Here is a 26,697-nt window from a genome sequence, read left to right as displayed (position 1 = left end):
AAATAACTTCTGTATTGGATCTGGACAGAGTCAGTTGGTTATAAATCTACACTGTAACTTGTTTTGAGAATCTGATTTGGGTTACAAGATACTTACAACCCAGAATCTGGAAACTGTAAGCAGTTTCTATTGGTCTTGCGCTTGAATTATTTTGTTGCCTATTGTAATTTCCAAAAATATGTTTTGAAATAAAAGGTCCTGACTTACATTCTTTTGGTTCTTTGACATAATTTGTATAAAAAGTTATGATTGTTCTTATGTTTCATTAGTAAGCTTTTCAATTTTTATAAGGAAACAAGGTCTCCATCATTGTAAAAAAAAATCAGAGCTATTTTTTTTATTATGCTCCCCAAAACATTTGGGGTAGAATATAATTGCTGCCTTGTGCATTTGTCTGTCCATCTATCTTTTCACGTCCGGAGCATTTGCCCACAGTTAAGCATCATGAAACTTATTGTATATATTGATTTTACTAAGACAATGTACTGTGAACCAAATTCAGAGCCCTCAACCCCTCAATTATAGAGCTAAGACCTTATTAAGATTTTCTTGTACAGAACATAGCTTTGCTTGCATCTAAAGTAGGGTAATGAAGTGTTAGGGCCCAAACCCCTTAATTACAGGTTTATTGCTCTTTGTTGAAAGTTTGTGTCAGGAGCATTACTTTGCCTCCATTTAAACAAAGATATTGAAATGTGATGTATACATCAGTCATACAAATGCAATGTGTAATGTGGCAAAGTCAGGGTCCATGATCCCTCAATACAGAATTATCGTCCTTTGTTAAAATATTTTGGCATGAACATATCTCTACTTGCAATCAAACTAAGATCATGAAATTGGTATATACATTGGTCATACTAAGATAATGCACAGGATACCAAATTCAGGGCCTGCAACCCCACAATTACAGAATTATGGCCCTTTGTCAAACTTTTGTGTCCAATAAAGTCGTTTTCGGGAAACATTCAGCGGTTTCAGTGGTACTCTCGTTATTTCATTGATTTATATATATTTATTTAAATTCTTTAGTGTTCCTTGAAACAGGTAATGTGAATATGGTATACATTTTCAAATAGAGATTCAGAGCTACCATACAAGCACAAGACATTAAGAATTAGTTTTCTGAAAATACATGTAACACAAGGGGAAAAAACACTCTTTTGAAAATCTTAAAAGTTACTTTTAAGCCAACAAATAAATCTGTTGATAATAAAAAGCATCCTTCATTTAGATATATATGTAGAGATAGTTTGGAAAGTAAAACCAAATGCTTCAGGTGGTATATAGTACTGTCTAGATGTATCCTTGAGCCAATGACTTATGACCACAGAACCTTGTCATATTGCATTTATTGTCCTGGTAGAGTTGAGGGCAAAGTTTACAGTTTTATTATGGGCGTCTTAACAAGTCTGTTACAAGACACTAAAGATATGATAAATCTGTTTACTTTTAACACACTTTAAATCATAACATTTCTGAATAGTCCTTGACCTAGCAAACGTTTGACCCACAAGTGACTTGTCAAGTTATTGATCATATGTAAAGATTTATTAACAGTCCACAAACTGGTTGAAATCTGGTGTAGAAAAATAAGATGTTTTTTCAGAAATCAGTTTATGCTGTTATTCAGAGAAAATGTATGGTATTCTTATGTAAGTGAAACAGAGATCTGTTTGTCTGATTAGATCAGGTATCATAGTTCACTCTTGATGCTAAATACTATAATGTTACCTTTCAAGGTCTAAGACACTTGCTCGGAAAAAGCAATACTTGTTTTACAGGTAACTGAATGCGAGTGTTAGAGGTAACAACCTTATTTATTAGACAAGTCCTGACATTTCACATTAATGTTAAAATTATACACCGAGGTCTGGAGAGTTGTCCTGGCATGAATCTAGATAACTATTATGTAAATTTATCCCTGTATCCTACTGTGAGAGGAGACAGTTGAAACAAGACTTTAAGTGAAAGCTGACAGTTGCCTTTATATTTCTATCTGTATTACAACAACATTTTACAAATAAACTGGACTGAGTGTTTGTACTGGCTAGATTAGTTTTGGGAGATCAGCTCTGTGGTGGGTCTAGTATATTTCACTCCTGCTTTTGTTGGTAGATTTAGTGGATGGTGTGTTGTCACTTTTGAATTACCCTGGGGCATTGTCAGTCATGTAACTTCCTATTGTGCTTATTCTTATCTGGTATTTGGATAGCATTAACATATTAAGTAGAAAAGACAAATAAAGTTAAATGGCAAAGCCATAGACAGGTCAATGTACCTTGGACAGAAACTTGGATTGTGTGGACAGAGATATATGTAAAACTTTAATTGTCAAGATACAGATCTGAAACACTTTTTATCCTTCACCATGAACTGGCCAGTACATGTGGTTTTGCCTCTTGCCATTATTCTGTCACAATTTGGTTTTCTATGATTTATCAAATACTCTTTCAACAGAAGAAGATACTCATATTGAACTACAATTTGATGTCAAGATTTTATTTGATTGTTTGCCAACTTATTTTTTCAGAGTTACGACCCTTGAACTTTGAAAATTTGAATAAACTATCCATTCCACTCATTTTCTCATAGCTGAATGGGGATATTGAAATTTGTGTTGTTGTATTGTGAGCATCATGTCTGGTATTCAGCCCCAGTCAACCAAGTACCTGGATACATATAGTTATGAAATTTTTTCATATCATTTGTACATTGGCTATCAGGTGGATTGTTGTGGTAAATTTAAGTTGAAGTGTATGCCTAAGGTGTTATCTTTATTGTTGATAAATGCAGTGTTGCCACTCAGCCTGATTTGATCAGGTCAGCCTGATAATAATCATGTCATTACCTGCTTAAATCAGAAAGAATTATCTGATGTCAAGTTATAGATGTAAGAAAGTCAAATAATGTTGAGACATAATCTGGAACATCATGCAAATACATACAGATGTGATAACTCAACAATAGAATTGATTCTGTGTGTTAGAGCTTTTCCTTGATGACCCTTTAAAACATCCCATCACCCCTAGTTTTGAAGGACTATGATTAGATTCGAAGTTGGTAGTACTGTAAATAAAAGCTCTTTAATATAGTTTGCTAGTACTGGAACATCTATTTTAATGCCACAAAATTGTTGATATACTAAATCACAAAATTTTAGGAAAAGAAAAAAACACTTTTAAATTTGTAACTCTTATAGTGATATCTAGAGATAATAGTTTGAAAATCAGTTAAATATTCAGTTTAACAAATACTGAAGTTAAAAAAAATCTTAATTGAATAGAACTGGATCTTGTAGGACCAGCTGTATATGACCTTGGTATAATAAATTCCTCATGATACAGATTATAATGTTACATTCTCTCATATATTATCATTCCCTGGTAGACTTATGTCAGTCATGCTTGAAGGATCCACCGATGTTAAAAAGGTAAATTTCATGGTATATGTTTTAGGTGAGAAATAATGGAGTTGTTTACAAGTTTTCCGGTGATACATAGGAATAGTCTGTTTTGTTGTTGACTTCTTTTTATTTTTTTATTATATCTTTTTATGGATCCATCTTATTCCTGTAGAATAATTGGACAGTAGAAAACTTGTCTATGTAAGCACATTATGACATACTTTTAAGGTTGATTGTAACCATTACAGTGGTATCAGATGACATTTGAGGCCCATTAGCCTCTTGTTTCTGCATATACTCTGCTACGTTTTTCTGCCAATATTTCAGCCAATTTTTACAATACTTTGATAAACAGGTGCATGTCACATTACCTGTACATATTATTTGGTCTGTACACTCATTTTTTATGAAAATAGTACTACCAGGGCATCAGATTTTGCAGCAATTTGTTTTAAATTATTTCAAAAATGTTAAATGTTCTGAGAGTATATTAGTCCATACATGTAGAAACAACTTATTTGCTGAAAGTGCCGTGACATCTTAGAATACCATTAATTCATCAAACGATGGAGCAAAGTTTCAGTTATAAAATGTTACCTAGGAGTACTGTTACATTATTTCATATATGTTTAATGATGTTTCTTATAATTCCAGGCAATTTTTATGGTATGATGAGAAAGGAAAGAAATATAAGTACTCGGCTCCCCAGTATGTGGATTTCATCACAACTTGCATGCAAAAGGAAATATCTGATGAGAATGTCTTTCCTACAAAGTATGGTAAGAAGATCTAATAAAGATATTACTGGTGATATGTTATTGGTCGTAGAAAAACTTGCATGCTTCAGACTGGAAATGATGTGGCAGACCTCCAATGTAATGAATTCATATAAAAAATTCTCAAAATACAATTACATGGGATATTCCATAGTTTCCAGATCCTAACAAATATTTCTGTTGCACTCAGTTTTGTCTGGAAAACTCCTACTTTGCCCTTGTTCCCAGTAAAACTAAAATTGCTTTAAAATTGTTTACTTTCTTTGCTGTTGGTACTATTTTAATATGAAGATTGCTCTTGACTATTTATCTTACACTTAAACATCAAGATTAATTGAAACTTTAAATTCTCTAAATCATATTGAAATCATTACGATTTAGTTAGGATAACTCCAATATATTTTCCTGCACCAAGTCTTTCATTCCTGATTAAAATCTCTCAAACAAAGGCACTTACATGAAATAAAATTTGCTGTTGGAATTAGGATATGGTGAAAACATATTCAAAAAGTTTCATTTCTGATCAAAATCTCTTGAGCAAAGACAAATGAAATCAAATTTGCTGTTAGCATTAGGATATGGTGAAAACTATTTCCAATATTTCCATTCATAGGTGCATCAGAATATTTCATTTAGATTAGTTTTATGTTGTAATAAGTTTTATAGATTGATTTGGAAATTAACATAGATACTTTTTTCATATTTCAGGACATCCATTTCCAAACACGTTTGAAACATCTGTGAAGAAGTTCCACAAGTATCTGTTCCATATAGTTGCACATATATACCATGCTCATTATAGTGATATTGTCACTCTGGGCATACATGGACATCTAAACAGTCTCTTCACACACTTCACTGTGTTTAACATCAAGTTTGACCTGATGGAGGACAAGGAAACAGACATATTGCAGGACCTTATGAAGGCCTTGATAAAACAACTTCCTGATCCCAATCAAAATGAGGGCACAGACAGTAATGAAATCTCCCGAACATAGCAGACCACAATGTATAGTTAATTGTATGTTAATATTTTATGTATAACTTACTCATATCCTGAAGGATCTCAACAATGTTATATTCTGCTGTGAGAGAGTTATCGAGGGTCTTGTTCTGTGTTCACCAAATGGTACATTGATGTGTATCAAATGTTATTACAACTAGACCTTTACCCCAAGTGAGTGTTTACATAATGTACTTGTTGCGTACTGTGATGGGGGTTTGCCCAGACTACAGTGATAACGGATTATCCAAAAATTTCTGTTAAATGCCTTTCTTATTGAAGGGAGATAACTGCGGGAGGGAAAAAAAGCCAAAAATGTTGCTTAAGAAGCCAGCAGAGATGGTGTGCTATACGAAAAAGATCTGTGTGGCTATGCTGACTGGTTACTGTGCCCTAGTTTACCATTTACTGACGTGCTTTCATTTGTAAATACGGACAGAGTGAATGATGTGGACAACCAACTACAAACTGACAGTTGTATTTATTTTGTGGTAATATTCAACTTCATGAAAGAGTTCTTTTTCTTTGTTGAAAATGGCATCTTATAGTATATATATACACAAAATATAAGTATAAATATCAGTGGTCAAAATGATTATAAATTACACCCAATCACTACTTGGTGGTTTTCGAGTGTATATGAAAATTTTGGTGTGACTAAATTCAGTCACAGTGTTTACCCAGATGGCTGTTTAGTGGTGCTTAGAAACCTAGGTTATAGGATGTGATGTGTAGATTTACAGCCATGGTGAAAAACCACGCTGGGACCCTACATCGGATATAGGTTACTGAAGTGACTTGTAGGCAGGGAAAACAGCAATGAATTTCGGGGATTTTATTGTTTTGTTAAATCAAACAGAGTACTTCAGAAATTTAGTGTAAAAGGGAATTGTCATATGTTAACTGCACAGAATAAAATGTTCCTCTGAAGCATATAGATAATTAAATAGTTCTACCAACCACAGAAGAGAACAAGTGGTATCATTGATATGATCTTAACTGTATATTTTGACATCAAATACCCATGGTAAAACAGACTTTTAATGGATATCAAGTCATTGCCCCATAAATAACCAAAGTTAGCTACTCGGAGTAGAACTTAAAATCAAAGAGCACAATTGGTTTGGTCTCAGATATATCAATTCTTCATCAGACCTTACTGCATAAAATTTTATTGAGCTACAAGACAGCCAGATGTTATATTTATAATTGTAGTGTTGGATGCTTCATGTAGAAGGAAACGGCATGAAAACATAACTGTGCTGTGTGCAGTATTTAGCATTGAATCCAGCTATGGCGCCTAGATATTCACTGTGCATACATCAAAGCAAATGTAACATAGATCAATGGGTTTTAAGGTTTAAAATAGTCATTTATGGATAAACTTTAGTTGAACTACTCAGGGTTGCTGTGGATTGCAGATGTTTTGTGGAAAATATTTATATTTCAGATAAAGCTTTGCATTTCCATCTCACTGATGGTTGCTTGAAACACAAATGAAATATTTCAAAAGAAAAAAAAAGAATACAAATAATCAGTATTTCTTTATTCTGACATCACAGACAAGTGATTATGTATAATAGTTGTGATGTCACACCAAAACGTGTTTATGGAAACAATTAATATAAACTAGAAAAATAAGTAAGTACTTTGTGAAAATACATATAAATATAAAGTGAAATTAATCTTTTAATGTTTCTTTAATCTCAATCAGGATATGTTCCATCATATCACCCCTGGACAGAGATGAATCAGTTAGGATTGTAAACATTGAATTATAATCAACTATCACCACGTAATTTACTTCCTGTTGTATAACAAGCAAATCTACGCCACAGCATTTTACTATAACTAACAGTGCCATAATGATTAAGGATCCATGTTTACAATACTCCAACTTCAGTAACTTGGTTTGAATTTTCTGTTTTAATTTTGATATATTTCATAACATGAATTTATTGCTTTGGTGAATTTTTTTTTATTTTCTTGTAATCCTTGTGAAAAGGATAAAAGAAAAAGCTACCTTTTATTAATATTTTGATTACTTTTGTCAATTAATCTGTTAGTGAAAATATCATTAGTCTTCATCTCTTGTGAGAGAAAGACCATATGATGTTGACTATATACATTATGTTATAGATTTATTTCTGGACACAAAATTATTCAGATGTGTGTGAGTTTGTATTAATTTTGTGTGAAGCTTTTTATGTTGTTCTTTCCGTGACTTTTAGCTCACTTTTTTGAAGAGTTGATATTCTGAAGTGGTCAAGCATTGTTCCAAAACAGATTCATGCTTTTTACCCCATTTGCTCTATAATCATAATGACAATATTTTCAGAAATGGAGCAAATCATGCACTTCACTGTAAAGTATAGAAATCAACTTTTCTGTTATTCTGTTAGGATGTTGATAGGATAGACGTTCATAATGGTTCAAACATTGTTGAAAGGAAGTCAAGATACTTCAATTTTTATTTTCTTTTTTCATTGTTGGACTCATTTATTTATAAAACATTCTTTGACTAATTTAGCAATGCTGTTATTAGACAATATTAGTACAGAAAATGTTTTTTTGATTGTACTTCAGTCAAAACTATTGTTTATTCTTGAGATTATCCTTCATGCTTGAAAAGTTATATACCTTTAATGATATGTAACTGCAGGAATGCCTCCTTTTTCAATAATCATTTGATGAATTATGTTTTTTTTTTTTAATGTGTGGAATGTGGAACTTCCTTTTTCTCATAAAATCCTTATGGTTGAAATAAAAGGGAGATAATTTAGTGGTAACCAATATCATATCGGTCATTTCTGACTGAGGTGCTTCTAATTAATATCAAAATATAACGCAATATCTTGTGTATGTTGCTGATAAGACATAATCACTACCTTCTAAAATGTTACCACTATTCCTTGGTGTCTTCTAGTCATAATATACAGCAGTACTCTGTTGTATAAGGTATAAAAAACACTGTATTTACTAATAGTCCATGAATTATCCTTGTCGGTATAAAATCCACTTATTATTTACAAGCACAACAAAAACTAGATCTAAATCACTTGATATAGGTATGAACATGTTATTGTTTACTTTAAGTAGTGTTTAAAGTAGGGTTATGTACCTGCGTGTATAATTGATATATATTGTATGTGTACAGTTTTGAAACATGATATTATACATTTTAAGTGAAACCTAGAGCATGGTATAAATAACAGTGAACTGACACATCTGTGTAGGTGTAGGGTATAGAAATATTAAACATATCATTAACTTGGATGTAGGTTTGTCTACATCAGGAGAATGTTTTACCAGGTGATGATAACTGTACTTGTACCATGATTGGTACTAACAGTTTATGTTACAGTGAACTACATTTAAAGTTCATGGTCCTATAAACTGCTACAAATCAATTATGAAAAATGTAGCCACTGATTCTTAGGTTCCATGTCAAGCAGTAATAATTCAAAGTAGTATGAGATACGGCTGCTGTCAATGTTATCATGGATAGAGCAGAAATTTAAGTATTTTGTTAGCATGTATAGATGCTTATGGCACGCATAGCTCTTAGTGAAAAGAATGAGGTATTTGATAAATTATGAAAATGTTTAAGCCAGAAGTATTTCTGTAATGACTTAAACCATGCCCAGATAAAGGATATGCTGGCATAACTCTTGATGCAGTGATTTAGCAATTTATTATTTTTGAGAAATTCAGCCTTCAGTAAAAGAGATGTAGAAAAATAGCAAAATGCTCAGCAAATTGTCTTCAACATAGTGTTTGTAGACAAGTCTGATGTATAGGATGTGTATAACATTAGACAAGCGAAAGACAACTGAATAAACATAATACCATTGACATATTATAGGTGACATGATAAATATTCAACAATAATCTGTTTGAAATCCAAGAACACTTTCTTGCTCATTGCAATACTAAAATATTCTGGAAACGTTCACTTACTTCAAAGTCCGCTCAAGATAGATTATAATTTTCAAAATGTGTTTGAAGTTATATTAATAATGTTAATGCTCTGAAATTAGAACTGGACCATTGTCACACCTGAAAAAGTTATAGAATTAACTAGATCGTATGTCACTTCATTAAATTCTGTATGTTATCATTTTGATGATAATGAAGTATTAATGACATTTATGGAGTCGTTACTGGCAGGCATTGGTCTGTTAATGACATTCATGGTGTCATTAATGACTTTCATATGTCATTAATAATATCTATGTGTAACAATTATAAAATATTAAATGACATGATTGTTGTAGGTATAAATGGCAGAGGATTTTGAGATTTACCTCTTGGAGAATGTCTAGTTCTTGAATTCAAAATCAAAGTTAGTCATAGAAAATTTTAATGAGAAGTAGAGAATTTCTTCACACATATGTGATGTTATTGAATGTAGACTGGGACAGTTTTTGTTGCATGACATAATTTTTGCCAAAGTAGAATTGTTTTCAATATTATAAGATTATTATTGTAATTGTTTTCCAGAGAAGTATTCTTGTGTATGTAATGTTGAAGTACTGAGTAAAACCCACTAAACACAAAATCTAGGCAATCAGTCTCACTGTTGCTGGTACAACCTGTGACCTTGTCACAATGCAATAAAGTTTATAGAATGAAGTGCGTTGTTTGTTATGTTTGCTTGGATTACAGAGTTGAAAGAAGGGAAGTAACTCATCATTTTAGTGTAACCTCAGATTTTGAGAAATGTATTCACTTCCATTTCAGTTTGTACATTAGTCAAATTGAAACAAGTACTTTAAGATATCAGTTACATTTTTCATCACTGCTTGCAGGAGTTATATTGTGGGGTGCAAACTTTGTCATATTTGAGTGAGTTTTGAGAATTAAAATAATGTTAAAACTTTTCTTTCATGTCAAAGGATACTTGTATATCAATCTGATAATATGTCAATGTTTAAACTTGACAAGGTATTTATGTACATAGTGAATTTATTGAGGAGAATGGAGGGGGGATGGAAAAAATTTACTATGTTTTTCAGGTTGATTAAGTATTACCACAAAGCAGGCCTAATTCTTGTACATACTGTTCATACCCAAGGTAAAAATTTTAACTTTAAACATGTTTAGTACATTACATGATCATGGTACCCAGCATTTTATGATTGAGAAAAAAAACCATTTTACACAGTGATTAACTATGGGGCATTATTATTACTAGTCACCTTTTTAAACCATGAGAAAAGTATAAAACCCTGAACTGGAGCATATCTTATACCCAACCTATATTTACACACACAGCCTATACTTTAAACAATCTTCCAGTGTGATAATTTCTTCTGTCTGCTTGCTTTTCAGGTAACTTAATGCTCAGCAACAAGTACAATATCCTGACAATTCAGGTGTTATCAATGCGTCACTTTTGTAATAAAACATACCAAAAGGTTGCATCCTGGTATATATTGAAGAAATCTTGACAGATCCAAACTTAATCACAATTCTCACTTGTATTTGTACTTACCAGGTATTATTATTATCTTTGGGACATATTCCAGTGAGACATGCAATTTATTATAAATGAGAATTGACAATATTTGTATCATAACCTTGGGACTGTTGATAATCTTAGAATAAGCTGTTTAAAATGACATACAAAGTTGTCCACTTCACTCATTTAAACAAACTTGATAGTACTTCATCTAAACCTGTTACTTACTAAAACATCACTGTATTTGCCTGTTGGTTGAATTCATCCTCAACAAACTGCATATTCCTAACAGACTTAAATGGTTATCACAGTTAAGATAATTTATAATGGGAGACAGTAAATATACATACAGGCAAGAGTTGTAGTTCATGACATCCAATGACACAAACATAGTTTAGTATGGTAAATAATGAGCAGTTGTGTAGCTAATCTAAAACCTCACAGCAGTGTAGGGAAGTTGAAATTTGACAATGGCCAATAAAACTCTATATCTATATCATAAGTAGACCTAGAATACTGGAAAGCATATGTAATTGGTATTGTAGAAAACAGTCATCAGCAGTGTAGCAAAATAACTTCTCGGATGCCACTATTGCTGTGTCACTGTACATCAAACAAATCTATAGGTCACATAAATCTGATTGGTCAGTTTTTTTCTCTTCTGAAACCCGCCCAAGACCAATCACCAGTTAGGGTTAGTGTATCATGGATGACCAAGTGCATAATACAGACAAATGATTCTAAGCCCAAAGAGGATTGAATGAAAGAATCGGTGTTTCATTCAATCCATCTCAAAAATCAAAATTGTATATCAAATGTATTAAGAGTCTGTGGGAACTGGCATATATAAAAATCAGAGATGGTCACTTGGTGGCCTTTCAACTTCTTTCTATCTTTCTTTATTAACCATACACAATGAGAAACAAAGAAAAACAAAGCAATACAATTGGAATTGCCTCTTAAAAACTGGACAATGTTATAACAGATCTGATTATTTTGTGGGCATGTTGAAATAATACCAAATGGATCAAGGCTTACTGAAGCTTTTTCACCCCTTTTTAACCATTTCTGTATGCTAATACTAAAGGTTCTTTCTCTCTTGGCTTCTGGCTACCCAGCTACTGAAAAATAGCAAAAATGCAGTCAATATATATGTATATTAAGACAGAAAAACAAATGACAAAGGAAAACAATTTTGACCACTGGTATTTGTGGACATGAATGTGATTTTTCCCCAGTAAAATGGGAGAACAAACCATTTCACAATCTCCTAATACATGATTTCAATAGAACAATAATTGCCTTAAAAACTAATTCTGTCGCCTGGATAAGAAATTTCCACAACCTTTAACCTCTATACAGCACAAAGGTATACATTCACTATTATAAAACAATGTTTGAAGGTGAAGTGAAAATCTGGACTAAATTTACAAATATTGATTTGAACTCTACCAGCAGCAAATTACACATATTTGCAGTCTTCTTGCTCTGGAGCACGTCGTTGTATACTGGTCTATGAATGAAACTTTCCTACAAATTAAGCAAAGCACTTGCAAACTTTTGGTTGCCCTTTTGGCAAAGTACGTGTATTCCGAAGTTTTGTCCTTCCCTTTTATCCGAAGTTTCGCCTACTATCGCAAATTAATTATTGCCATCTTCCGCTTTGACTTCATTTTGCAGTTCCGTCTACTCATCTTTTCCAGCACCTTAGCATCTGGTTAGGATGCCAGAATAAATGTAAGGGATTATCCTACAAAAGGGACACAGGATCCGAAGTCTGTGAGAGTATTATCTGTGAGACTTGAAGCCAGGTTAGTGGGCGCTTTGAGGCCAAGGGAATCTTACCTTTGTAGCCAGTGACAATACCTTCATTCTGATCATCAGTTGACTATTGCTCCTTTGGCTGGGCACGTCCTGATTGTTCTTACTATAAGGTACTCTAGAATCCAAACAGACTTTTTTCTTTGCCTTTGGAGTACTTCCATGTCAAGGTGTGTCCTGATGTCTGAAATTAGAAATCTTCCATCGTATCTTTGCAGTGTTCTTAATGTCTCCCAACGTGACTTCGCAACCATGGAGATTGCCTCCATGTCTAGTCGAAACTTTAAAGTCTCCCGTGGTGAATTTGCTCCTTGAAATTTCCCGTCATGAATAGTTGACATATTAACGTCTCCCGAAGTGACATTTCAACCTTCAGTGAAATACCCCTTGTTCACGGTTTCGCGGCCTTGAAATGTTCTGTGACGACTTCACGACGTTAAGGTTCCCGCCATATATTTGTATTATTGAAGTCTCTCGAAGTGATTTCACAACCTCAGAATCTCTCGTTGTGACCGAAAGCTGTCGTCTTCTTCTTCTCGTGTAAAGCAGGTGAGATTTTTTCGTGTTCACCTGTCCTAACTTAACTTGTACAATTAGTAAAACATCGTAAATAGCTTTTAGAACTAGCCGGGTAGCACAGTTGTATAACGCACCTTTTTTCTAACAATTTGTCATTATTTTGTTAAAAAAAAAAAAAGAGAAAAAAAGTTGAAAGACAAACAAGACACACAGTTTTATACGTGTTCTGAGTTTATATAATGAAATGCTGTTCTAGCATTCTTTTTTTTATTGTGGTCATTTTCTACAGATTCATAATATATTTATAATCGAACATGGTTAATAAGTAATTAACATGTGCTCAGAAGAGCATGTATTGGGGAGGCCGCAGTGGTAACGCACTCGCCTTTCACCTAGCTGTCCGGAGTTCGACTCCTGGAACGGACGTGAAAAGGTAAGGGTCTCCTGTCCGACCACGTGGGTTTTCCCCCGGGTACTCCGGTTTCTTCCCACAATAAGACCCCTCGCGCGCTTACATCCGGGCCAACAAGAGTGATTAGTATAAGTTGAAATAACTTGTTTCGCAGTTGTTGTAAAATAAATAAATATTATATAACGCTTGTATTCGACATGTTTTATATGTAAGCTGTGCTCTAGCTCCAATTGCTTAGGCTTTCGACGTTTACACAAGATGCAGCTATCTATGGCATTCTAACGTCAAACACTAAACACGAACGTAAAATTGTTATGTCATGGGAAGTATGGTAAGGGAGCATCTTTCAGTGCCAGCTTCCCCATCACAGTATCTCAGCTCTAATAAATGGATTCAATATGCCTTTCAAAACGAGTCAGTTGTAAGCATGTGATGAAATATTTTTGATGGTTTAATTAGGTTAGTCTAGGATAGTTTACGTTTAATGCGAAAAGCATTGCGTCAATTAGCCTATTACGGACGTCAGATACATTAAGATTATAATTTGTTTCATAACATTGATTAAACATTCACGGGATGAAAGAGAGTAAATTAAAAAACATATACATGTATAGCGGATACATATATTTCTACCTACGTGTCCGAGTATCTTACAAGTTAGTTTACCAAGAATTACTTAATCAGCGTTCGTTCCAGCAAGAGTTTCAGTTGTACTGACTCTTTTTCAAGCATGAATGTGTTTTGTTTGTTTTTGTTTTAAATAGTGAGACTGTCCCAAATTCAAAAGAACTAAAAATACCAATCAGTTACTAATATATTAAATATTGCATCATGCAAAGGCGTATAGATTCACATGTGCTAACCAGGAACGCCTTGGCAATTAAAAATGATTTGAAATATGGTAGAAGTATTTACATAGCCCGGAAAGATGAGTGTGACTGAGAAAAAAACATCCAGAAATTACATCACTTTTAGCATTTACCCTAATCTCAAACGGCCGTTTAGAATTATAAGAATAATTTATGCACAGTAAAGGCGTGATATAGTTGTACAATTGTTATTTTTCGGAATAAAATGTCTGCTAGTATCAACATATGCTTCAGCTTGTCTCTAATGTGTTTTAAACAAGAAAACGAACATTCTCAGTTAGACCATTTGGGAATGTGGTAAAATTTGACGATTGTGAGCACGTGAACTGTCTTTATGCCGAGTTGTTGCTGTTGAACGATGCCTGCTGCGTCTACAAAACCCGATAAAGCCTCATATGAGGCGAATGAACCAATCAAACAAGTTATCCAGGTTGTGGAAAAGAAAGTCCGCAATTTGGAAAAGCGAAAGGTATTGTTTTTGGTGCTTAAATATAATAAGAATTGGAATTTTCGAGAAACAAATTAGTCATATTTCTAATTGTGTCATGGAATCGGTGCTCGTATTTACCAATCGATCATGACGGCGGTTCACTACAATCATTGATCATATATGTTTCCTTATTAAGGTTCAAACAAATGCTCTATTTTGTGGCGATATTGGTAAACGTGAAGCATTATGATCAGATTTATTACTGTGAACATAACTGGCATACAATCCGGCTTCTATTTCAAAATGGCGGCCCACATATAAAGCATGTTGTAAATTGAGGAAGATAATCTAGAAATCCATGTCGCTTAATACGTGTAAAGGAAGATATTGTTTTGTTTATGGAAACTTAAACGAAATATTAAAATCAAATTTAACACTTTTCTTTAGCGGATCGACACATTCCTCATTAAATGTACTTTCCGTTGACTTCGAGGGGAGGAGAGTCCAATAACGTGTACTGAAGTAGGCTTAATAGATGTATTCGCAAGTAGTAATTTTCATTGAAAGTCTGTTCAGTCATATGTAGAAGTAATTTATTTAGCATAAATTTCTGATGTGTTTGGTCTTGGGGCTGAGTGTTGGTGCACTAGGAAAATTTCAATGGCACTTCATGCTGCAAAGTAGAACGTTCATAAAAATGCTGTGATGCTCCTGAAAATATTGTTTATACTCGATCTTCATTCCGAATCTTGAGTAGGTCACTGTCTAAAAATTGTTGATAGATATCTTTCGTTTGTGTGTAAAGTAGCATAGTCAGAACTGAACTAAATTAAAAACTTTCTGTCTAGTTTATTTCCTAAAGGTATTTTATTTACGATTCAAATTACATAGAATCCCCCATTATCATATGTTTAAGATCTCTTCATAATGTTGAGCATCTGGCTTTAAGTTTCAAGGTTAATTAAAAAGATAAACCCAGTGCTCCAGGTTAAATGTGTCCTTTTTGCATTACACACAAAACCTTTTTGTAAAATTATACATGAAAAATTTGTCAATGTGGTGTGACTATGCAGAAGAAATTGTATTCATACAAATTGCAGTAGTATTTGGCATTGGTTTTAACTCTTTCATTTTTTTATATCATAGATAATATAGATTATACATTATAGTAGAAAAGGAAAATAGAGACAAGTGGTTTAGATTAAGTAAACCGGTTACCTTGTATAAATTAGCAATTATATTCTAGAAAAATGAAGGAATATTCTAAAGAGAAAGAACAGAGAGGTAGTTTAGGAGAAGTGTTTTTTTTACATGGAGAAGGCAGATGTTTAGTTAACAAGGAGAAAGGAAGGAAGGATATAGGACATAATGGTTGATAAGTATATAATTAAAAAATAATTGTAGTTTTATACAGTTTATAAATGTATGTACTGGTAGTAGTGATTTCAGTCTAACCACATAACAGTAGAGAATAATGAATGATATTTTTAGTAAATTAATAAACATTGACAGAACTCTACTCTGTTCACAGTTGAGCATGATAATTTGTTCCTTAGTTTTGTTATGGAATGGTATTTTTCTTGTCAACTTTTTATCAAGGTATACTTTGAAGACCGATCCAAGATCCAGGGTTTTTTAATTAGTCTGTAGTAGAGTGTAAAATTCATTAAGCCCAGATCATTGGTCTGGTAATTTATGAGTTTTACTAAGGGCATGATAGGAAGTTTTACCAAGGCCAGGATCGGAACACACCTTTGTCTATGTTGTACACATGGGACAATGCCTAGGCTTAAGCAAAACACATTAAGAATTAGAATTACATGTGTATAACGATTAGAAACAGATGACATACTAACAAAGTTTCCTTCTCATTTTGGAAAGTAAAAGATAATTTCACTCCTAACTTTTCAACTTTGAGGGTAATTACCCTCTTGGCAATCAATTCCATTGGAGTGCTGAAACTTGAAAGCACAATCATTGATATATGTAATAGAACTGCGGAATCAAAATGAACAAAGGATATGTACAATGCAAACTGATGCTGTACTGGTGCTATCAGTTCAAACAATATGTAACAAAGTATCAATATTTGATGCATGAATTGTTGTATTCAGATACTTTGCAAATCCTAAAATTTTATCTCCAGATATTTAATTTTCAATGTTACTTTTATGAAATTATTAAAAACTTGTCATAGAAAAGAAAATATTCTTAAAGGTTAACAGTCATTAAATAGACTTATTTGCATATTTCCAGTTTATTACAACCAAATTCTTGCAGATGGAAGATTCCAGTGTTATATTGATGTTAATGCCTCGATTGTATATTTGTTTTAAGGTGAAGCTGGATGGCTATAAAGCCAAAGCAGATTCTGGAACAAAGTTGGAGAAAGACCAACAGGTAAGTACAATACTATTTACCATTTTTTTGACGGATATTATAAATAATCCTATTTTTAGCCCACTTCATTAGATGAGAATTGCTGGAGAGGTTTTCCTTTGGTCCCTAGTTTAGCCCTCCTGATTTTGGGACTGATCAGATGAACTATGCAACCATTTTGGATTTGGCAGTTAAAGTTATTATTGTTGTTTCTTAAAGGAATTTTCATATTTCTCAGCATTTAAAAACAGGAAGAGTGAAGAAGTGAAGATTCAATTTTTAAGGGAAAAACATGACTGATGAAAAAATGTTTTGATTGAAAAAATGTTGGGAAGGCTGTTCAATATGCCATGATATTGCAGCAGTTAGTGAATCAAACAGGTCTAAAAGTGTTCGTTTTTCCTTTGATTTTATTATTGGAATGCAATTATTAAAATTTGTTTAAGGTATATTAGAAATGCTACACATGATTGTTTCTGCTACAAACCTGAAACATTTATGTTTGCCGAATAATATATAGTTTTCAGGAGTTTCATTGTGGTCAGGTAACACAGCAGGCAAATTTCTGTCAATCATTGAAATATATTGCTATTTTGTATTACTTCTTAATGCATGTTTAGTGGCTGAGTTCAATTACAGTGATTTTTTTCTATCCCCAACAGGCGGCTGTTGACAAGTATGACGAGGTCATGCAGACACTAGAATTCGCTAGAGATCTGCAGAAACAGTTCTTAAGCATTAGTGCTGATGTAAGTAAGCAAGTTTGACTAACTTTTGTCATTCGAACAGAGCTTTCTACATGTACGTATCTATGTAAGGTTTACATATTTTATCATGCTAGCTTTAAGGTATAAATATATCTAAAATCATTGTTTGAATTGTCTCCCACTTTAAGATTGTGCTTTAGCAAAACACACCATCAGTCTTGGAGAAGAGAAATATGGATGGAATTTTGATATACTTATTGTAATTTCCAATCCTTCATAAAGTATATTTTTCAACTTCTTTTGACAAATTAAGATTTGAAACAAAATATGAAGCAGTTCTAGCTGATGCACAAATTCTTCTTCTTAATTGTGAATGATATTTTGCTGAAAACTGAAGTAATATGTTAAAATTTGCTTAAAATTGGAAGGATCACTCTGAAATATGGGATGCTAGCAAACTTTGTTAGTGAAAATGTTCTTTCCATACACAATCGTCCTTTTTATGTAATTTTAGGCAGAGAAGATGATGAAGAAGCAACTGAAGAGAGAAAAGATAGAGCGACAGAATATGGTTCTGAAACGCATGCAGGAGATGCTGAAGGTTCAGAACCTGCTGGATAGTATGGGGTCTGATAAAGTCCGAAGTGACTTTCAGACCGGCAAACATGGTGCAGTGGTAAGCAGTTACATCAGATACTATACTCCATGTTGATTTAGGAAAAGAATTTTATGGTTCACTAAGAAATTGATAGTCACCTAATATTTCAAAACATAGCATGTCTTTCTAATAGTAAATTGCTTTGTGACTTTACTACAATAAAATGTTTAAAGTCCAGAGGAAACCTATATAGATTGGAAATACATTGGACTAGTCTACCACTTTGGAAAGCGAACTGAAATTATCACAGTTGCGAACTTCTTAACTTGATAACAAAGTTTAAAACAATCTTCAATATGGAAGTGTATTTTTAAAAAATCTTTGTAGGTTCTGACGGAAGAAAATCTAACACACCTAGATGAGTTATATAAACTTATCAGTCCATCACGTGATAGCGAGAACTACGCAGAACAACTCAACCAGGCTTCAGAGCACCTTCTATGTCTGCTGGATGCTAAGGAGAAGGAAGTCGTCGGAACAAACTACAAGGATCTTAATGAACTGCTTGATCTCATCAACAACTGTGGCTACTTTGAGAAAGCCGCTGCTGAAGAGGAAGAGGCAACAGAGGATGCTACTGGTGATCAGGAATTTATTGTGGTCAATTCCAGTGAAGTCCCTCAAGCAGATTCTGTAGAAGTTCAGGCATCACTTCCACCACAGGTCATTGATGAACAACAGATTGAACAAACCAACGAGGCTAGTCAAAGTAGTGTGCAACAGCAGGCCGAATATGCCACCATGGCTGAGGCAGACTCATTCTTTTCTAAGGCAACAGCAACAAATCCGGCAGAAGTATCCACAGTGACAGCAACCCAGCAACAGCAGCAGGACCAGACACAAGACAATGCTTACAATCCACGACCATTCCAAGATATAGTATCCAAAGTTCAAGGTAACTTCAACTTCCTACAGGAATCCACACTTGACATGGAGTCACCACACATGGACCCTGCAGTGGTGGCAGCCCATCCAATGCCTCCTGCCCCACTTGGACATCAAACTGAAAGTTTATCATCACAGACATTCTCCAATCAAGGGTTTGGAGACCTTGCCCAACAGGCACCACATGATCTCACCTCATCAAATAAAGAATCCACACAATCCTTGCTTTCAAAGCAACAGTCGTCCCTTGGGGGCACAAATGACTTTCCCTCTCAAACATTTGGACAGAGTTTACAAAGTGATGCCCTTTTTCCTTCCTCTGCTGTGAAAGATTCCTCCTCCCAACTTGCACAAAGTGTGATGGGAAAATCAAATGACAATTCAATATCTAAATATGAAATTCCACCAAGCATCCCATTGCCTCCTGGATTACAGTCAAATGCACAGGTAAGTTGTAAGAAACAGTGATGCAGTGTGCTTTCTTTGAACTTGGGGATACAGTTTACCTATAGCAATGTATTCATATAGGAGAGTCAATGAAAACTGGGGTCACAGGTCTTGAATTTTACAGATGGAGGTGGGGGGAGCTGTACTCTAGTTCAGGGATAATGAGGAACACTGATGGTGCATTCATCATGTTGAAACCCTCTTAACATTTAATAAAAAACTTGTTTTTTTACATTAGACAAGGTATAAATTTCTACTGATTTCATCTCTTTCAAAAATGTCAGATAAATTTAAGGAGTCCAGTGTGGATTGTAGTCGATTAAGATTTGTTAAATAAGTGTATATGTATCATAGGATTTTCAACATGGCTACTAAAGGCTAATGTTGATACTAATAGAAGGTGTACATGAGGTGTTATTTGCTTAATTAATCGTCGTCTTTATGTTGAGTACTGATCATACTGTCAACTTCAAAATTCCCTCCTAAATTCATGCTTTTCTCATGTCCAACTGGGGCCTTGGTAATTGATGCCTTTCCTGTTGGTTGAATTTCACAGTAAAGTATGAAGCAAAACAATAAAGATTGATTTGATTGCATTGAAAAAAGGTATTTAAGCCTCTGCAGTGCAAAGGTCTTACTTTGTATCTATATATCGAACATATTAATTTGTTCAAATGTTAAGTTGGCATTATGATATGACTGCTATATATACATATATTAACGAAATGGTCTTTTATTAGTGTTATGTACTTATTGCGAAAAGTGTTTTGAAATTTTATCTGTTGCTTTTACCCAGTTGCAACATTTTATATTCCAAAGATGTATTAGCTATATACTAAACTGTTAGATGAGAATCAGCATTCACATATATGAAAAAAATATGAGAAATTCTCTTGTTGAAACTTCGTTTTAAATGTAGCAATTGATGAAATAATGTTTTTCTTGCGCTGGTCAGGAATCGTCAACCGACACCCAAGCAGAAAAGAAATTTACGATGAATCCAAATGCAGAGATGTTCCAATCCCAATTGTACAGTGCATCATCCACACCAGCTCAGGAGGAATTTGGTCAACAACAGGGAGACTTTGGAAGGCAAAACTATCAGGGTAAGTCAAAGGTCAAGGCCTTATTTAAATTATGGCATCATGTCACTTAACAACAACAGACTTTAACAAACAGAAGTATCTGAAGATTATGATCTGAGATGATCTTGAACCACAAGTTTAAGCAAACTCTTTCATTCCATTAATGGCCAGGGAGAATAGAGTCGCCTAAAATTAAATCACTTGAGCAAGTTTTAATGATCAGAACTTAGAGGCTTGCAGAGACTGTTGGTCTTTTTAAGGAGCGAATTCCAATAGTTTAGTGAAGAGTAAGGTGCTGGAGAAGAATGGGATATGCCTGTTCTGCTGGGAAATATGGTTTGAAGGGGTGTATCAGCTTAAAACGTTTCTTGGTGTGAGCCAAAGATCAAAACAAATTTATTGTGAAATTCTACAATATACAGGTATTAAAAAAATAACCCAAACCTAACAATTTTCTGTTGAATTGGGAAAAGTTACTAATAAGGAAACTTTATCTTCCTTATTCTGAAACATAAAACATCAGGATTCAACTCAAATAAAAAAATTACATACAATGCAACAACATCGTGAACTGTGATACTTCAATGCCTTGTATTTACTTGTCTGTACACTAAAAGACATATTTTAAATGCTGTCTTTCTTTCTAGCAAACACTGCACTAGCTTAATGTGCACTTTTAATTAGCAATAAAGGTAAAAAATTCTTAAGAAATTAATTTTGGTTTAACTCATACTTTTTTCAGCTCCTGACTGACCACCATTTCAAGAAAGATGGTGTGAATAAAATTCTCAAAAAAATATCTGCCATGCCTGTATAAGTGAAGATCAGTTTACAAACATGTACAAAATTTAACACCTGTGAACTTGTTTAACCTGTAACAACTGAAATATTAACTTACATTAATTAAACAGCTATACAATATATTTATGTCTGTGATGCAGCAGAAGGGTTAGTCTTCTGAATATATGTTGCATATGCAGAAAAGTTAGAAGTTGGCTACATCTGGTTCTTTGAACCTTATACCTGGTAAAAATTCTGCTACTCTAGATCAGGGTAAACTATGTGCCACATGTGTTCTGTCTGATTCACCTACTGAGAGATCCCTTTAGATGACACAGGGGTCACCTGATTCAGTGTTTAGTGGTTTTGGATTAGTCAGACCATTTTAATATGATTCTGGCAAATTTTCTTGTATTTTTTGGCATCATCAACAAATGACTTTGTAAAATATAACAGGACAAAATGTTAATTTGTGATCCTTAAGACTTTGTGGTGTTTCACTACATTGTGTACTTTTTGCAGGCCATCCATTTTGTCCCAATTGTGGGGTAAACCTCTACACTACTACATCAATTGCTGTTGGCAATGGTCCCATCCTTCCTTTTGTATAAACTTAATAGATATTCAGTTTAAAATTTCATTGCATAAGGACATGAAAGATTTTTGAAATCTTACATTTACAGGAAACAATTACAATTCAAGTTACCGTGGCAACAGAGGCAGCAGTGGCAGTGGATTCAGAGTAAAGAACAATCGAGGAGGTGGTGAACGTGGTGGAAATATGGCCAACGGATTTGGTGGAGGTCGCGGTGCAAGGGGAGGCAACTCCTACAGTGGCAATAGAGGCGGTGGTCAGAGTGGTCAGTCATCTAATTATTATTATTATTATTAACACTTTCATTTTGTTTTGATTCTTGTGACGAATCATACCATTTTTCAAAACTTGTTGTGAACAATGAATGAAGAGTAGTTTTGCATGAAATTTTCAGTTCTTTTATCCAATGCAATAAAATTTGGTAATTTTGATAGTCATCTGGAAATAAAACCCTGAATAGATTGATGGTATGATTTGTCATCACCTTTGATCAAGACAAAAGTATGTTCCCCTTCCAGTTATCCCAATGATAATGGATGGCTTTGTGTCTTTATTTATTACCTTTTTACATTAGACCCATTTTTCTTTTATTTTGCATGCTTCAGGTTCTGTTCTTAGTAAATCAAATAGATATTGAAATAATTAAGGAATGAATCAATATTTCAGTGAAAAGAATTTCTTTGACAATATATTTATAAGTTTTTAGAGGAAATAGGCAGACAATTTTGATAAAGTACGTTTAAACATTTATAGTTATTTTACAGCTTTTTGTCATGTAACATAGAAAAAATTAAAACATTTAAGTGGTCATAATAAAGGAAATGTTGATGAGGACCAGATATTCAACTGATCAAGTAGGATATGAATGAAGTAAACCTATGAAGGAAAATGAATTTTTAGGGGAACATTAAAATTTATTTTAGTAAATAGTAGTGGTATGTGAAATTGAATTAATTTATGTCTAGTTTCCAAATGAATCCAAAGAATACTGCTGTCACTAATTGGGGCTGAGACATCTAAGTCTGCCTGCAGCGCAGCCATGTTAGTGACCTTATACTTCTATTACAGGGGCTTTCCAGGGCTTCCCTCCACGCTCCAATGACTACAACAATAGGTCAGATGGATATCAAAATTACAACGGCAACTTTGGAGGCAATAACAACAGTGGTGGATTCCAAAAGCGTGGGGGTGGAGGCCAAGCAAGGGGAAACAATAGAGGAGGAGGTGTGTGTCATGATAAATTATCCTTTAGATAGGCCTCGTACACAATCATTTTCATATATTGTCTAGTTTTGACATTTTAGATTATAATATGTACTTTAATCTACACCACTTTGATAAAACTGACTCCAAAGAAGTTGGTCTTGTTAGCATACAGTTTGATCAAAGAAAAATATAATATAATATAAGAAAAATTTGTGACTTAGCTGGATGGAGTTTGAGATGTAAAACGTGTAGGAAAATATCTGCATGATGTTATTTCATTTTTTCCTTGCATGTTGTACACAAATTTATTTTGTATTTGATGTGTGATACATTTGAAAACTTTTTTTTTATTCATATCCAATCTTGAAATTGTGATTGTGCCATCCCAACCAACTCCTTGCCCTAACCACAATGACCAAATGTTAAATGTCAGTAATGCATTACGATCAATGTTGTTGAAAATATGTTTACTTATCTGACACTAGTTCTCTCTGCCATTTTCATTCACCAATTCACTTGTGAAAGGAGACATTCATTAACCATTCACTGATCAAAGGAGACACTTACCAAGGTGGCTATAAATTTACCAGTATCATTCACTGACCTAAGGTGTCATTCTGTACTGATTTCTGGTGGTATACATCAGCATTGTGACAAAATTTGAGAAAAGAAATTCCTATTTTTGAACTTGGTAGCGAATAAATATAGATATGAGACAAATGCATTTCAAGGATAGCAGCTTCATGTAGGCAATGTCTGGTATTGATGTAGAAAGACTTGGAGGAGTGGTTATCATCACAAATATTTTTCAGGGACTTTTTTATGACTATGACCACTTGTAGAAACTCTTATCATATTTTGATTATTTTTTAGAAATTATTTAACAGACCCATGACGATTTTATGATCTAATCCAAACAAAATTGCAGAGAAAAATTTGAATAAAAAATCCAAGTATAGATAGCTTAGGGAATTCCAAGCAAACAGACTGCTTTCATAATGTGTTCCTTGTTATAGTGCCACCTATACAAAGTCTCTTCACCTTTAAGACTTAAACTGACATTTTTGAAAATGTACAAAAACTTTCTCTGCTTTACTTTAGCAAATATCGTATGAAAATTTCTTGTGTATTTTGCACAGTTGTTTACTTAAGATGATATTTTCACATTTATCAGGAATGTTGAAATTTCATCTTGGATTCATTTTACAGGTATTAAAGCATTTTTATCTTTATGTTGTTTTGGAAAGAAATCTTTACATCAAAGATAGAACATATTTGGTTGTAACTTGTGCATTTCTTTGTATAATGTAGCTCCAAGGGGTGGTGCACCAAGAGGTTCGGCTCGTGGGAACTCCAGAGGAGGACAAGGTGGAGGATTTGGGCGTCCCCCACAGCAGCAGACTGCCTGAGGTCACATGACCATCACGTGATAATAACAGACTGGATGTAGTAGTGGAGTTTTCCTCAGCTCATGTCTGTTCAATATGAATTCTAAGTTGTGGATGAAAACCAATCAAATCAAGAATTTTGTCACAGTGCATGATTGCTTTTTCTTTTCCTGTCTTTTTTTATTTAATTTTTTATGTTATTTGTCCGGCGAATTTCCTTATTTTAGTGAATCGTGCATTATGAAAAAGAACTACAACCATTTATCCACACCTTCTTATTCAGCATTGGATAGTGGGTACTATGTTGCTATGGTAACAGTTGTGAGTATTGTAGATGTGGTATGGCAACTTCAACAGCAATCAACACGAACATTTTCCTTTCATGTACTCATTATGGAAATCGAGACAAGAACCACAACAATCAAAAGGCATAATGATGACAGTGAACATGTGTGTCCTTGAGCTAGTCCTCGAGAGCTCACAGGTGTATGGCATTAATACATTAGTTTCGTGGAGGCCAAATATTTGTTAAAACGAAGCATTACAAAGTCAAAACTTAGTGCTGTGATTAACGATCAAAAGACTACAGAAACTATGTGTTGTCCAACTTGCAAAAACAGCTGAAGTTCAAAGTGCAACTCGATTTACATGATACATAAGGATTTTTTATTCAGATGCAAAACTCCAAGTGATATAGAAGTTTTGATGCGTCAAGTTTCCGTCATGTCATTATATGAATGCTAAGTTTGAAGCAGTTACTCTTATTTCACTTGAAAAAAAATATGTAAAAAAATTGTAAAAAAACAAAATATGATTTAAAAAAAATGTTTCAGAAGAAATATCCCATAAGCATAGATTTGTTCATTTTTCTTTACTTATTTTCTCACTCCTTATTTTTGTTCCCTTGAGGGTCTCCGCTTGAGAGTAGAGATAATCATGGAATTTATGGTTACCATATAAAATCTTGGGCCTTCTTTGAATAAAACAGTTGGTGACTACAACTAGTCCAGTCTTTGGTGTTATTTTCAATTGCCTTTGATAATGTAAAGGTTATTTTGAAGGGTTCAGTTTCTTTCCTTGTGATTTTTGAGGATAGATGAACCTTATGAAAAATAGTTTCATGGAAATAATATTCTTTTTGTTTCATGCTTTTGATTAAACTGCAGAAAATTTGAACTATAAAAATAACCTTTACAGTATACAAAAGTATAAAATATATTTTCTGCAAGTAGATTTCAAGTCACCTGAGACAAAGTCTTGTGGTGACCAATTACAATCACCTTTGTCTGGCGTCTTGTGTCTGTTAACTTTTGACTTCTTCTCAAAAACCCCTAAACCGATTTCAATGAAACTTTGTAGGAACATTCCCTGGTCTAAGATAACCAAAATAATGAATTATACACTCCCCATCCCAAAGGGGCCTGGGGTGCAGAGTTAAAAAAAATTCTTAACACCCAGAATGGTAGAATCAAATGCTCTTCATCAGTGGAAGTATTATAAGGTGCTTTACCAAAATTGTGAATTTCATTAGCCCTAGTGTCTTGCATTTCCCCTTAAGGAACTATTGGAGGAGATCTCTTGGGGGAAAAAAAATGTTTTGCAATACCATGCCATCCATCATATTTCCCATACATATTTTTGACGAGTGAACCAACCAAAACTGCAAGTGACATTAATCAACATACATATTTTAAAAAGAAAAGCCTTCCCACTGACTATTTCAACTTGAAAGGACCATTTTAAGTATGTGCTTTAAATGACATGTCAATACTGTAAAAGAACAATAGCTTTAATTGAATTGACCAAGACCATTAGGTAGGCACTAAGAAATGTGTGACGCATTATATACTTGATACAGAACCAAATA

At 33.7% G+C, this 26,697-nt stretch overlaps 2 protein-coding genes across 5 annotated transcripts in view; both read left to right on the top strand.

Moving 5' to 3' along the window:
- LOC132558658 (MOB kinase activator 2-like) overlaps positions 1-9,820 on the top strand; it is a 51,154-nt gene extending 41,334 nt beyond the window's left edge. For all 3 annotated transcript variants that reach the window (XM_060223435.1, XM_060223358.1, XM_060223287.1), the window contains exons 4-5: positions 4,061-4,185; positions 4,891-9,820. In XM_060223435.1, the coding sequence (XP_060079418.1) occupies positions 4,061-4,185; positions 4,891-5,180 (415 nt within the window). In that variant the 3' untranslated portion in view covers positions 5,181-9,820. The remainder of the gene's footprint in view (positions 1-4,060; positions 4,186-4,890) is intronic.
- A 4,769-nt stretch (positions 9,821-14,589) lies between these two features.
- LOC132561792 (caprin-1-like) lies at positions 14,590-25,834 on the top strand. 2 transcript variants are annotated; one of them, XM_060226529.1, is made up of 9 exons: positions 14,590-14,739; positions 17,038-17,100; positions 17,742-17,828; positions 18,301-18,462; positions 18,772-19,776; positions 20,732-20,882; positions 22,325-22,501; positions 23,305-23,460; positions 24,754-25,834. In XM_060226529.1, the coding sequence occupies exons 1-9, from the start codon at positions 14,629-14,631 to the stop codon at positions 24,849-24,851; spliced, it is 2,010 nt and encodes a 669-aa protein (XP_060082512.1). In that variant the 5' UTR covers positions 14,590-14,628; the 3' UTR covers positions 24,852-25,834. The 2 variants fall into 2 exon arrangements, with proteins under 2 accessions (XP_060082512.1, XP_060082581.1); XM_060226598.1 differs by lacking the exon at positions 23,305-23,460 and having other exon boundaries at positions 14,592-14,739.
- Positions 25,835-26,697: the final 863 nt, after the last annotated feature.

The sequence above is a fragment of the Ylistrum balloti genome, unplaced genomic scaffold (genome assembly GCF_031769215.1).
Source record: "Ylistrum balloti isolate Yb309-2 unplaced genomic scaffold, AGI_CSIRO_Ybal_v1 Utg369568, whole genome shotgun sequence".
NCBI lineage: Eukaryota > Metazoa > Mollusca > Bivalvia > Pectinida > Pectinidae > Ylistrum > Ylistrum balloti.
The sequence above is the reverse complement of the archived record's forward strand: the minus strand, read 5'-3'. Positions and strand labels throughout refer to the sequence as shown.

What these genes read in the sequence shown, in the direction of transcription:
- LOC132561792 (XM_060226529.1), top strand. Translation starts at nt 14,629, where the DNA reads ATGCCTGCTGCGTCTACAAAACCCGATAAAGCCTCATATGAGGCGAAT. An exon ending in AGTTGGAGAAAGACCAACAG is followed by an intron (nt 17,101 to 17,741) that starts GTAAGTACAATA and finishes TATCCCCAACAG; the next exon opens with GCGGCTGTTGACAAGTATGA. An exon ending in TGGAAGGCAAAACTATCAGG is followed by an intron (nt 20,883 to 22,324) that starts GTAAGTCAAAGG and finishes TTACATTTACAG; the next exon opens with GAAACAATTACAATTCAAGT.